This window comes from Chroicocephalus ridibundus, chromosome 8, assembly GCF_963924245.1.
Source record: "Chroicocephalus ridibundus chromosome 8, bChrRid1.1, whole genome shotgun sequence".
Classification (NCBI taxonomy): domain Eukaryota; kingdom Metazoa; phylum Chordata; class Aves; order Charadriiformes; family Laridae; genus Chroicocephalus; species Chroicocephalus ridibundus.
The window spans coordinates 12,148,760-12,160,376 of record NC_086291.1 but is presented as its reverse complement, the minus strand read 5'-3'; the positions used below and the strand labels follow the sequence as shown (position 1 = coordinate 12,160,376).

The window sequence follows — 11,617 nt, the reverse complement described above, 5'->3', positions numbered from 1 at the left end:
TCTGCCTCTGTGCGCAGGCAAAGGAGGTTTTCCCCACCAGATGAGAGTCCGGATTCATTGGAGGCTGAATACCTTTGAGTACTGCTAGGGAGGAGGGATGGAGGCTGCTTGGAAAAGAGTGGCAGAGATTTTTGCCCGTACTATTCGAAACTTTTGTAGTCGAATTGCTCGTCTGTGATGCACAGGTATTAATCCCCAAGGCACAAGAGAAGGGCTCTAATGTGCACGTCCCCTGCGCTGTGCAGCCGTACCATGATGCCCACTGCAAAACTTCCCGTGCAGCCTGCTGGCACTGCGTGTTGGGGCTTTTTCTTTTTAAAGATTAAACCAGAGAGGTTGGGGGAAAATATCCCGCACTCCTCCCAACCTTCCCTGTTGGTCACCTGGAAGCAGAAAACAGCCATTCCTCCTTTTACATCTGGTGCTTCTGGGGTGGCACAGGTCTTCTCCAACACTGTTGCAGGTGGCAGACAAAGCAAACGGCTCCCACGGCCGCGGTCCAGACCTGGCTGCAGTGGCTGATGCCGGGCGGGGGGCTCACCAGGACAGGGGGCAGGATGTGGCCCTTGGCTGGCACGTGAGCGCACGCGTTCACACGTGAGGCCGCTGCTGCGAGGACTGGCCGGACGCCTCGAGCACGTCGCACTGCTGATGGAGGCTGCGGCATATGTTTGTGGGTTGGGACACCTCTCAGCACCGCAGCAGGTGCGATGTCCCCTCTGAGCAGGGGGATACCCCGTCCCTTGCGGTGCTGGACCCTGTGGCTCTGTGCAGAGCCTGGTGCTTTCAGCTTTCCTGTACCAGTGAAAGTTAAGCAGTGGAGGAAAAACGTTGCTGTATGTTATAGAGGAAGAGAGGTAAAAAGGGCAGGAAATTTGCACCATGTCCATTTCCCCTTGGCCCCAGGCCGCTGCTCATTCCGGATTCGGGATTTGCGTAGGCAGAGTTAAAAATAACAGGGGTATATAAAGAAGGACGGAGAGGGCTGTGCTGGCCCTGCAGCCGCCGGGGCACAGCCAGGCAGCAGGCAGAGATCAAAGCAGGATGCGGCCCAGGCGTCGCACTGGGGTTGGGAGCGTGTGCGGGGTCTGGGGGGTGCCACCATGCCGCCGCACCGGGGCTTGGGGTGCCCGGCTCTGCCGGCTCAGCAGCATCCCTGGGCGGGCAGCTGGGCAGCACCCATGGGAGACGGGGCCATGTATGTTCCCGTAGGCAAAGACGTCACCCCTGAGCCCTGTCCCTCCGCAGCCCTGTCCAGGCAGGGCTTGGTCTCCAGCAGCTGCCTACAGTGAGGATTATACAGTGACCCAAGGGGAGCTCTGCAGCATTTACTCCACAGTGACATTCACCATGAGGGACCTGACCTGGCTCTCCTGGCCGGAGAGCTGCGTGGAGAGCCTGGATGTGGCCCCCAGACAAAGCACCCCATCCCGGAGCCGGGCTCCCTGCTGGTGCTGGCGGGGTGCTGCCTGCCTCCCCCAGCCCCCGGCAGCCCCGGTCCTTGGCTGTGCATCCCAGTGCTCCCCAGGCCCGGGGCAGGCAGGGCGGACACAGCAGCTCGCTCGGCCGGTGCAAACGAATCTGCCCTCTGTGCCCTGATAACATTGTGTTTGTTGCAGAGCGGGAAGAGCCTGCCAGCACACGATAAGAGCAGATGACTTTACTCTGGACCCGCTCCGGATTGAATTATGCTTTAATTTCATTTTCGGTTCCTCTTTTCTTTTCAGGAGGGGAAGGGGTCTCAGGGGGGTGTGGGCAGGTCTGGGGGGTCCTGGACCCTTTTCCAGGTGGGCCAGCCCTGTGCAGAGGGGAGGGCAGAGAGTAAAACCCAGACAGATCCACTTTCTGCTCTCAGGGACGTAACCCTGGAGCGTCACAGCAGCCCAGGGTGTCCTGCTGCATGGGTCCCCACTGCACCTTCCCACGGGGTCCCCTGCAAAGCTTTTGGGGCTCGAGTTTTGCCTCCCACCAAAGTAGAACCTCTCTGGGCTGTGACACCATGGCCCATGTTGGAGGCACTCCATGGTTCCTGTCAGAGAGGGAGCACAGAGATGCCCCGAAGGCAAGTCCCCACATTCACTCCAGGCACCCAGTTCCACCTGACAGAGCATGGGGGGGACACAGCGCGGGTGTTTTTCAGTCCCCAGTGCTTTGTGGGGCAGGGGACACCCCTGGTCTACTGGGGGTCCTGCTGAGCAATCCGGGCACTGATGCCATCTCCAGCAGTGCCAGGGGCATCGCCCCTCTGCTGCCTCCGGTGTGCTGTGTGCCGTGGGGAGGGTGCCACGGCATGTGGCAGTGCTGGTAGGGCTGCCGATGCTCCTGGCTTGATGCAGCCACCTCTGACAAACCATGCTGGGAATCCGTCGCTCCTCCAGCATTCTCCCGCTCCTCCACTGCCAGATGTGCCAAGAACAGGGATAACCATTAACCCTTTCCTTTTTGGCCATCGCCTGAGCAGGCAGCCCTTCCCACCCTGTTTGCTCTCCCGCCGGGCCGCCGTTTGATCTCCTGGGATGCCAGCGACTTTACAGCCTGCTGTAGTGGCGCGGGAGATAATCCACGTTTCCTAAATGGGCTTCTGTCAACAGCGGGCTGTGTGCGCTCCGGCTGCTCCCGCTCGCCTCCCTCTTGGCTTGGAGGAGGCTCCCACGGCCGAAGGACCATCAGGGCTGTGGCGGGGACCCCCGTGCCCACCCCGCAGCTCACAGCAGGCAAATCCCTCCCATGCCGCCCTCCCCGGCTCCCTGCACAGTCAGCGCTGGCAGCGCTTGCGTTGGTGTGGTGCCTGGTGTGGTGCCGCTCCCCTCCGTGCTGGCCCTCCCACCATAGCATCAGTAATAAGAGTTTCCTGGGGAATATCCCACATTTGCAAGAGATATTGGCTGTCAAAATGAACCTGATCTGCTGGCGACGCCTCTCTTAAAATAAGCCAGCGCTGCACGGGTGCAGACGCCAAAACTGCCTGGAAAAGGGGAAAACCAAGTGGAATTAGTGCTTGTCTCCTGTGGCATCTGCTCTCACTTATCTATAAAAGTTCGGGGCAGAAACTGCCTTGTTATTAATTATTATTTGGCCAAGAAACAAATAATAGGCTTAACCGGTGACTTAAATAAGCTACTCTGGGGGCCAGGCTAAAAGGGATTTCGAGTGATGCCCACATGCTTCTTTGACACTTAGGAGGTGACTTTTTCCAAAGAAGGACTTTGCAGCCCGTGTGTTTCGACCCACTGGGTGGCATTAATAAACCCGCTCCCTCGCCGGCAGCCAGGCACGCGGGGCCCAGCCAGCGACCCAGTGTGTGCTCTGAAAACCAGGGCAGGGATTCCTGGTAAAAGGGGGAAGATTTGAATCGTTGTTGTTCCACTGGATTACTGAAATAATTTATTGCACTGCTCCACCCTTATAATTAAAGCACGGTGATGAAAGCAACTGGTAGAGTAGCTTTGGATCCAGAAGCAGCGTGTGCGTGTGTGTGCGCGCACCTCACCTTTGGTGTTTATATTTGTTTTTTTTTAAATCGACTCCTCTCTTCTGAATAGCGCAGGCAGCAGCCCCAGTTCTTAGAAAGGTATCTGGGGATGGAAAGCCCCAGAAAGCAGGGAGACAGGCTCCGAGAGATAAGGACCATTGCTTCTTGACAAGCGCAACAGCAGCAGGGCCATTCCTGGTACTGGCTGGACAGGGGCCAAGTGGAGAAGGTCTCGCTACGAGCCGGACAGGGTGGCAGAGAGCCCCCGGGGAGGCCTGCCCAGAGGCCCCGGGTCTCCATGCCATGTCCTGACACGCTAGCACGGAGCAGGGTACCTAGGTGTCTCCTACGAGGTGGGACATCCAAATCCCCTCACATCCCAATCCCCATGGGAAGCCCCTGGGCGGACAGCACTTTCCCGGTGGCTCCGTGGGACAGGCAGGGTCAGCCAGCCAGTCCCATGCCCCCCATGGCAGAGCAGTCAGAGACTCGGCTGTGGCGCAGATCCCAAGGCAGGGCAGACAAATGTCCCGCAGGGGCTGTGGGGCAAGATGAGGCGATGCAGGCAGGTGCCAGCCCCCCAGCAGGGTCTGCCCGGGCAGTTATCTCGACTCACACACGCACTCTGCGCCCGACCAGATGGGAGCTGCTGCGCTCTGGGCTGCTGATTGCCTCACTGACAGCACTGGTGCGGGGGGACATGGCCTCACAGGCGCTGTTACATGAAGCGAGTGGTGTGGGGGCAGCAGGGCTCAGCCACCCCGGCCCAGCTCCCTGGCTGGCACAAGCACCCATTGCGACGCCACATTTGCTCGCTGATGGGCTCGATGTCCCCCATGGCGGGCACTGTGCCTGGCTCACTGGCCAGCGTGCTCTCAGCTGTAACCCCACACCAGACCTTCCCACTCGCGTCCACGCACGCTGGCGTGAGACACGGCCATTGACTCTGCCCGACTCGTGGCAGGGTGCCGGGGGACCCCTGGCTCTGCGATCTACAACCCCCTACACACTTCCTCCCCACTCGCAGTGTGGGGAGAGGTGATAGGGCACCACTGCCAACCTTACGTCTCGGGGACGGGCAGGAGGGACCCCGGGCTTTGGCGATCCACACCAGCAGGGGCGGCAGGGTCTCCCGCCGTGGACCCAGGCTGGCAGCGTGCGGGGGGAACGCTGGGAGCCCCCGCCACGCTGCCCCGGCCGGGCCGTCGGGGCAGGGGCGGCCGACGGCCCCCGCCAGCCGGGGCAGCCCGACGCGAGAGGGGCGTGTCTCGGAGGGGAGGCCAGCCAATGGGAGGCGGCGGCGGTGGATATCAATGCAGGCCGGGCCAATCGGGGCGCAGCCATGCTGTTAACAGCTTAGGGGCGCGGGGCGGCGCAGAGCAGGGCTGCCGCCGCCGCGGGGAGCGGAGGGGTGCCGGGCTCCGCGCACCGCGCTCCCCCGAGCCCGCCCCGGTTCCCCCCACGGCCCGGCCCGCCATGGCGGCGGCCGTGGACGACAGCACCCTGCCCTCCATCTCCACTTTCGCCAACCTGTTGCCGCTGGAGGAGCGGCCCGCCGACATGCTCCATGTAAGCACCGGGGTGGGGGCGGCAAGGGGAGGGGGTCTGGGGGGTACGGGGCAGAGCGTCCCGGGATGGGGCTCAGCCCGGCTGGTGGGGGCGGACCCCCTGCCGCCATCGGAGGGCGCCCCGGGGGCGGCGCAGCCGGAGCGGTGCCGACCCGTCGGACGGGTTGGGGGGAGCCGCCGCCCCGAGCGGGAGGCGCGGACCGCGGTGCCCGGGCGGCGGGCGCCGCCGCAGCCGTCGCCCCGCCGGTCCTGACGCCCCTCTTTCCCGCAGAGGATGCTGCAGCAGGACGGCGCCGCTGCCGCCGCCGTCAAGCGGGAGGAGGACGACTTGGGCAAGTTCGTGGACTTGGACTTCATCCTGGCTCACACCAGCAGCGGCGGGCAGGGGCCGCCCGGCCCCGGCCCCAACTACCCACTGCCCGAGACCCCCGAGAGCTGCGGCACCACCTACGACAGCGACGGCTCCTACCCAACCCCGGGCAAGTTCCCGGCGCCTTACCCCGAGGGCCAGGGCCACAGCTATGTGGCCGAGCTGCTCACCCCGGATCTGCCCGGCCACTGCGACCTGCAACGGAGGGAGTACACGGAGCTGCGGGTGCCCGGCGGACCCCCCCACCATCATCCCCATCACCACCCGCCCCTCCACCTGGCCCGCCCGCTGCCCCTGGACCCCGCGCAGCCCTTTGGGCCCCGCATCAAGAAGGAGCAACCGGAGGAGCGCGCCTGCATGCTGGGGTTGCCCGCCGCCGAGTACCTGGGGCCGGGCGGTGGCGAGCATAAGCCACGCGTGGCGCCGGGTCCCGGGCCGGGACCGGTGCCGGGGCCGCCGCTGCCCTACCCGGGCTTCGCCCACGGCCGCCTGGGTCCCCCCGAGGAGCCGCTGCCCGGCGCCGACCCCCACCTCCTGGCCGACCTGCCGCCCCATTACGCCGTGGCCCCGCACCGCTACGCGCCCCACTTCGCCCCCCAGCCGCCGCCGCAGTTTCATGGACACTTCAGTGTTTTCAGGGAGCCCCTGAAGGGGCCGGGGCCGGGGCCGGCGGGGTTGCCGGGGCTGCTGGTCACGCCGCCCAACTCCCCGGTGCTGGAGTACTTCCCGGCCGGGGCCCCCCCCGAGGACTGCAAGCCCAAGCGCGGCCGCCGTTCGTGGGCGCGTAAGCGAACGGCCACGCACAACTGTGAATACCCGGGCTGCGGCAAGACCTACACCAAGAGCTCCCACCTCAAGGCGCACATGCGGACCCACACGGGTAAGGGCGCGCCGGGTGTGGGTGTGTGTGTGTGGGGGGGGGGCAGCCACGCGGGGGGCGTGCGGATGGGGTCCCGGGTCGGGGCACCGGGGCGCACAGTGAGACACGCGAGCCCGCCGTTCCCGGGGGTGTGGAGGGGCTCCGGGGGAGGTGGCGGAGAAGACCCCCGCCGTCAGTCCCGGGGCGCTCGGAGGGTCCCCGTGGTGGGGCTGGGCGGGGGCACCCAGAGAGACCCCGTAGCCGGCACGGGGCTGTGCAGAGGGATCCTGCGTGTGGCAGGGTGCAAGCGGGGGTGTCCCCGGGAGTGCTCAGAAAGACCCCCATGGTGGTGTCGGGCAGGGGCACGCGGGGGCCAAGGCACACAGTGAGACCACCCCCGCCACATCCCCCCTTACTGGCCTTAGGGCCCAGGGATGCCTGAAGAGGCAGGAGCAGGGGGCACGTGGAGAGGCCCCCCCAAATGGGCTGTGGGCACATGGAGGGAGGAGACAGACTGGGAGTGTATGGTGAGGCACTGGCAGAGCTGGGACAGGGCACATGGTGCGGCTGGACAGCAGGGACGGGCAGGGGGAAGACCCACAGTTTGAAGTGGGGCAGGGGCACGTGGAGGGGTGCTGCTATGGGGCAGGGGTGCCCATAGGACGGGCCCCATGCAGGGCACATGGGAGAGTGGAGCACGTGGGGAGGGGCAGGAAGGTGGGAGACAAAAGGAAAGGTGGGTCAGGCAAAGGTGTGTGTGGGATGAGTACACAGTGGGGCTCCCTTCTCCGAAGGGTAGTGGGCAGGGATCCCACTTAAAAGGTGGGGGTGCTGGGCAGGGGAGCGCAGGGGTGAAGGCGTAGGGAGGATGGGGACCTTCAAGCCCACTGACACCCCCTCTCCTCCGCAGGTGAGAAGCCCTACCACTGCACCTGGGAAGGCTGTGGCTGGAAATTTGCCCGCTCCGATGAGCTGACCCGCCACTACCGCAAGCACACGGGGCACCGGCCCTTCCAGTGCCACCTCTGCGAGCGGGCTTTCTCCCGCTCCGACCACCTTGCCCTCCACATGAAGAGGCACATGTGAGCGGCAGGCCGTGGCTGGACTTGGTGTCCCCGGAGCCAGCTCACGGTGTAAATAGCGTCGGGCTGGGGATGGCACTGGGGAGCAGCCTGGCCGCCCAGCCCTCTCCGCTTGTAGCTGATAACTAGTTTTCTCCTCCTGCCCCTGCTGTGAGAGCTGGGCCCAGCCGAGTGGTGGGGAAGGGCTGCTTTGGGGTATAGATGGGCAACAAAGCTGCAAGAAGTGTCTCCAGCCCCTGCCCAGGCACACCACTCAGTTCCCCACACCTGGAGGGTCCCCCCCAGCCAGGCACCCGATGAGTGGCGGGGCTGGTGCAGCAGGGATCTGTCCCCAGAGCTCCTGGCTTGTATTTGGCATCAGCTTAAAAACCTTCCTCCTCCCCTGATCTTGGCACCCCCTTGGCTCCAGGGACGCTGGTGGCAGACTCCGGCCAGGTTTTGGCCAGAAACCTGCGCCCGCTGGGTGTGTGGGTCACAGTGCTGGGAAGTGGATTGCTGGTCTTCTCGGTTGTGGCCATCAGAACAAACTTCCTGACCCAAAAGCCCAGGCTGGATGGGACGAAGGTGGGACCTGACTGTGGCTCGTGGCTGTAAAGGTTTGCAGGGGTTGGCAGTGCAGTGTCACCTTGCAAAGGGAGCAGGGATGCTCCCGTTGCCAGCTTGGGACCCTGACAGGAGTCCCGTCCTGGCCATTCCCACAGTTTTCTGCTTGGGAGCCTAAAATGGCTCTTCTGGCTCTCATCTGCTTTCATTTGTCATGTTCTTCCCCTCAGGATGACACCAGGTACTGCTGCAGCTGCCTTCCCCATGCTGCTTTTTTAAATTTAGTGTGTAAAGGACAGTGAGTCCAGCTATGAATGCCCAGGTCTCTGCTATACTTGAAACTTTCATATAGGGAAAAGAAAAAAAAAAAAGAGAAAACTCAAAAGAAAATGAGTCTTTTTATGTGCAGCTTCTGCAAAGCAAGTTGTAAATTAAACAAAGCAGTAATATATAATGTTTCTGTTTTTTTAATATATTTTTTTCTTCCAGCTGGGAACACAGATGAGTCTCGGCTTTGGGAAGTGCACTGTTCCCGTCTGTGTATATTGTTAATTAACATTTCTCTGCTTGGGCACGTTAGGTCTCTCGCACTCCGAAATGTTACTTTTCTTTATATGCAAACTGTTGAAATATTGTGATCTGCTGTATAATAAATAAACAAGATGTAAACATGAAAGAGCCAGGAGAGTTTACTTTAAAGCTTTCTTCTAAGAGGAGAGGGTGAGGCTGGGCTGGCTTGTCAGTAAATATTTACATCGATGTTCATTTCTGCTTAAGTTAGCTGCGGAGGATCGATGGGGAACGCCCAAGCCTCGGCATCTGAGCAGCATCTCCTGTGCAACAGCTCTTGAGTCACCCCACTTCCCCGTGCCTCAGTTTCCCTAATCTGCAGATGGGGCAATTGCGGCACCGGGATGGCGTGACTGGTCCTGCGGTGAGTCACTGCCGAGGGGAATGGCAGCCGAAACTGTACCGGGAGCCTCGCTGGTCCCGTATTCCTCCCGAGCGGTTCCGTCCCGCTGTCCCCTGCAGCAGGAGCACTGTGGCACCGGCCTTGTGGTCACAACCGGGAGGTTGGTGGCAGCTGCCCAGCCCTGTGTGCTGTCTCTGCTGTCCTCCTGGGGGTGGCCCAGCAGCTTGGCGGGGTTCAGGTGCTGAGGTTTCCCTGCGTTAATAGGTGGTGACTCAGCACGAGCGTGCTGGCAGGTCCCAAGCTCAGCAAGCAGGTCTGGCTCCATCCCTCCCTCCCACGGCTGATTACCTGTGATGCACGCATCCCTCTGAAGGCTGGGACGTGTCCGGACCTGACACCATGCTGGCAGTGCAGGGAGCATGCTGTACTGTCTGTGCGGTGCCCTGGCCCAGGGTGGCGGTGGCTTCCTCCTCCCGTGCTTGCCACCGCAACCCCAGGCGGCCGGCCAGGGCTGGGGGATGCCCTGGGGTTTCTCGCCCCGCAAGCGGAAATGGGATGTAGCTGTGCTTCGAACAGGGGCTGGGCAGGGCTGATCCCACTCCTTCCTGGTTTCCTGCTTGCAGCTATGGAGAGTCAAACTGGAAAAAGAGATAGGAAGGGCAAAGTGGGACTGATGCCTCCCCAAGGGGTGACAAGTGTCCTGGGGTTATGTTGAGTGTCCTGGAGCCAGCACCCAGCCTTGGGGTCTGCCCTGAGCAGGTACAACAGCGTGGGTGTCTCCAGGCAGGGTGGCAGCAGCTTGGCATGGGATCATGGGACTGCATCCACAGGTGTCACAGATCCACCAGGCTCAATCACTTGTCCTTTCCACAGCCAAAACGCCTCCATCCTCCGCTTGCCCCACTTTCTGAGAGGTACCTGCGTGGGGGTGACTGTGCTGGGACACGAGTGACCTGTGATGGGCTACCAGGGGTGTTCTTGCTCCTGGGACCCTCGCTACCCAAAGGCAACGATCTGATGCCGGTGGGGTGGCCGGAGCAAAACTGCTGCCTCTTCCCCAGAGTCTTGTTCAAAATGTCACATGGAGGGAGAGGGAGAGGGAAAGGTGTGGGCTGTTTGAATTAGCGATGAGTCAGGCTGGCAAAGCCAGATGGGGAGAGAGTGCGTGCCTGCGTGTTTGTATGCGTATAAGTAATCTCTGGCTTTGTGTTTTTATTATGATTATTATTTTTATTTCCAGGGGAACGATGAATTTCTCCAACCATCCCGTCCCACTGGAAAGGCTGGCTCTGCTGTCCTGTCCTCCCTAAGCATCCTGGGAGCCGGAGTGACGGTCCGTGGCTGTTTTGAGGTTCGGCTCTGAGATCAGAGCACAAACCAGTTCTTCCTCGCCTTTCATCATCACTGCGCTAGGGCGGGAACGAAGTCCGGCTCTGCTGCCGCTGCCTTACATGGAGGCGAGAGCCAGGGGAAGGCGTTTTGGCTCCTTCCTCAGGCAGAGCCGCTCCAGGTTTGCTCCCCTGGGCCCGGGGCGAGGCGCTCCTTTCTTTGGGCACACGATGGGGCACAGCGGTTGCAGAGACCGGCATGGCTGGGAACTTTGCCTGGGCGAGGAGTGGAAATGACAATTACAGTTAATTTGTTGTTAATAAAAAACACCCTCTTCCAATTGCCTGGGCCAAGATGCACTTTCCGTTGGAGGAGGGAGCCTGGTCCCATCCCCAGCAAAACCTGCCCTGCAAAGCGATGAGGGCAGCAAGAAAACACCCTCAGAGTGCTGAGGAAGGCAGGGCTGGGGCACAATCCCTGCCTGCGGTCTGTGTGCCCACAGCCAGCTGGGAAGTGCTTTGCCACAGCCTGGCAGGGGCACACGGGGACCCAAAATGTGCCAGCCAACTGGGTGAGACCCTGCTTTGCAGGAGATGTGGCACTAACAGTGTGTCCTGTGCCGGAGGAGAGGAGGATGCTCCGGGGAAGCCATGCTGGCTCCTGAAGTGCTGATTTACCCACGTACAACCCCTGGGTCCATGGCTGGCCCAGCCTGAGGCAGGTCTTGGGGTCCTGGATCACACACTGGGCTGCTGTAGGGACGGTGCAGATGGAAAGTTGGCTGGCAGGGCAATGCTGTGATGTCCACACCACCGTGCCCACACCAGGGCCATGCAGACCCTGCTCTGGGACGTGTCTCCTCCCACCAGCCTGTCCGTTCTTTCTGGTCACCTCTGGCAAGAAGCCCCCTGGGAGCCACGGTGGAGGATGACACAGAGGACCCTGAGCCCCCCTGCAAACCTTAAAGCTCAACCTTATGGCTTTGGGGTGCAGCAGGGAGGCAAGCGGGGAAAGGAAGGAGCGAGGCATGGAGAAACACCTCCCGGCAGAGGAGTGAGTCATGGCCGCAGCGTGGCCTGGCACCCAGCAGTCACCTGCCATCAGGAGCAGGGCCCTGGGGGTTTCATGGCTGGAGGCGGAGGTGAAAGAGCAGCTCGGGTGGGTTTCTGTTGACTGGGGGTGACCCAGCTTGTGTCAGCCCATGCTGCAGCCACCAGGTCCCACAGAGGTGGCTCGGGGGTGTGGGGCTGTGGGGAGAAGGTGGTGTTGCAGGTTTCGGAGGGCTCCTTGCCCAGGGCTCAACCCTGGCGTTGCTGTGGTCCATGGGGACAGCATGGAGCTGGGGAAGGGATGCGGGTGTTGTAGGTGGGATGCAGCCTGGGTGCTCTGGGGTGGGAGGGACAATCTGGGGGTTCTTGGAGGGGCTGACACAGACCTTGCCTTGCCACAAGGCAAGGTGGGAGCTTGGGTCCCCAGGGATA

At 62.0% G+C, this 11,617-nt stretch overlaps 1 protein-coding gene across 1 annotated transcript; it reads left to right on the top strand.

The window, feature by feature from the left end:
• The first annotated feature begins 4,773 nt into the window (after window positions 1-4,773).
• On the top strand, window positions 4,774-8,570 carry LOC134519847 (Krueppel-like factor 2). The gene is made up of 3 exons (XM_063344557.1): window positions 4,774-5,041; window positions 5,312-6,290; window positions 7,180-8,570. Exons 1-3 carry the CDS (start codon window positions 4,949-4,951, stop codon window positions 7,353-7,355), a joined length of 1,248 nt encoding a protein of 415 aa, XP_063200627.1. The 5' UTR covers window positions 4,774-4,948; the 3' UTR covers window positions 7,356-8,570.
• The last annotated feature ends 3,047 nt before the right edge of the window (window positions 8,571-11,617 follow it).

Excerpts from the sequence above, each read along its gene's own strand:
- LOC134519847 (XM_063344557.1), top strand. The coding sequence starts at position 4,949 with ATGGCGGCGGCCGTGGACGACAGCACCCTGCCCTCCATCTCCACTTTC. Across the intron at positions 5,042-5,311 it reads GGCCCGCCGACATGCTCCAT|AGGATGCTGCAGCAGGACGG; the intron begins GTAAGCACCGGG and ends TCTTTCCCGCAG. Across the intron at positions 6,291-7,179 it reads GCACATGCGGACCCACACGG|GTGAGAAGCCCTACCACTGC; the intron begins GTAAGGGCGCGC and ends TCTCCTCCGCAG.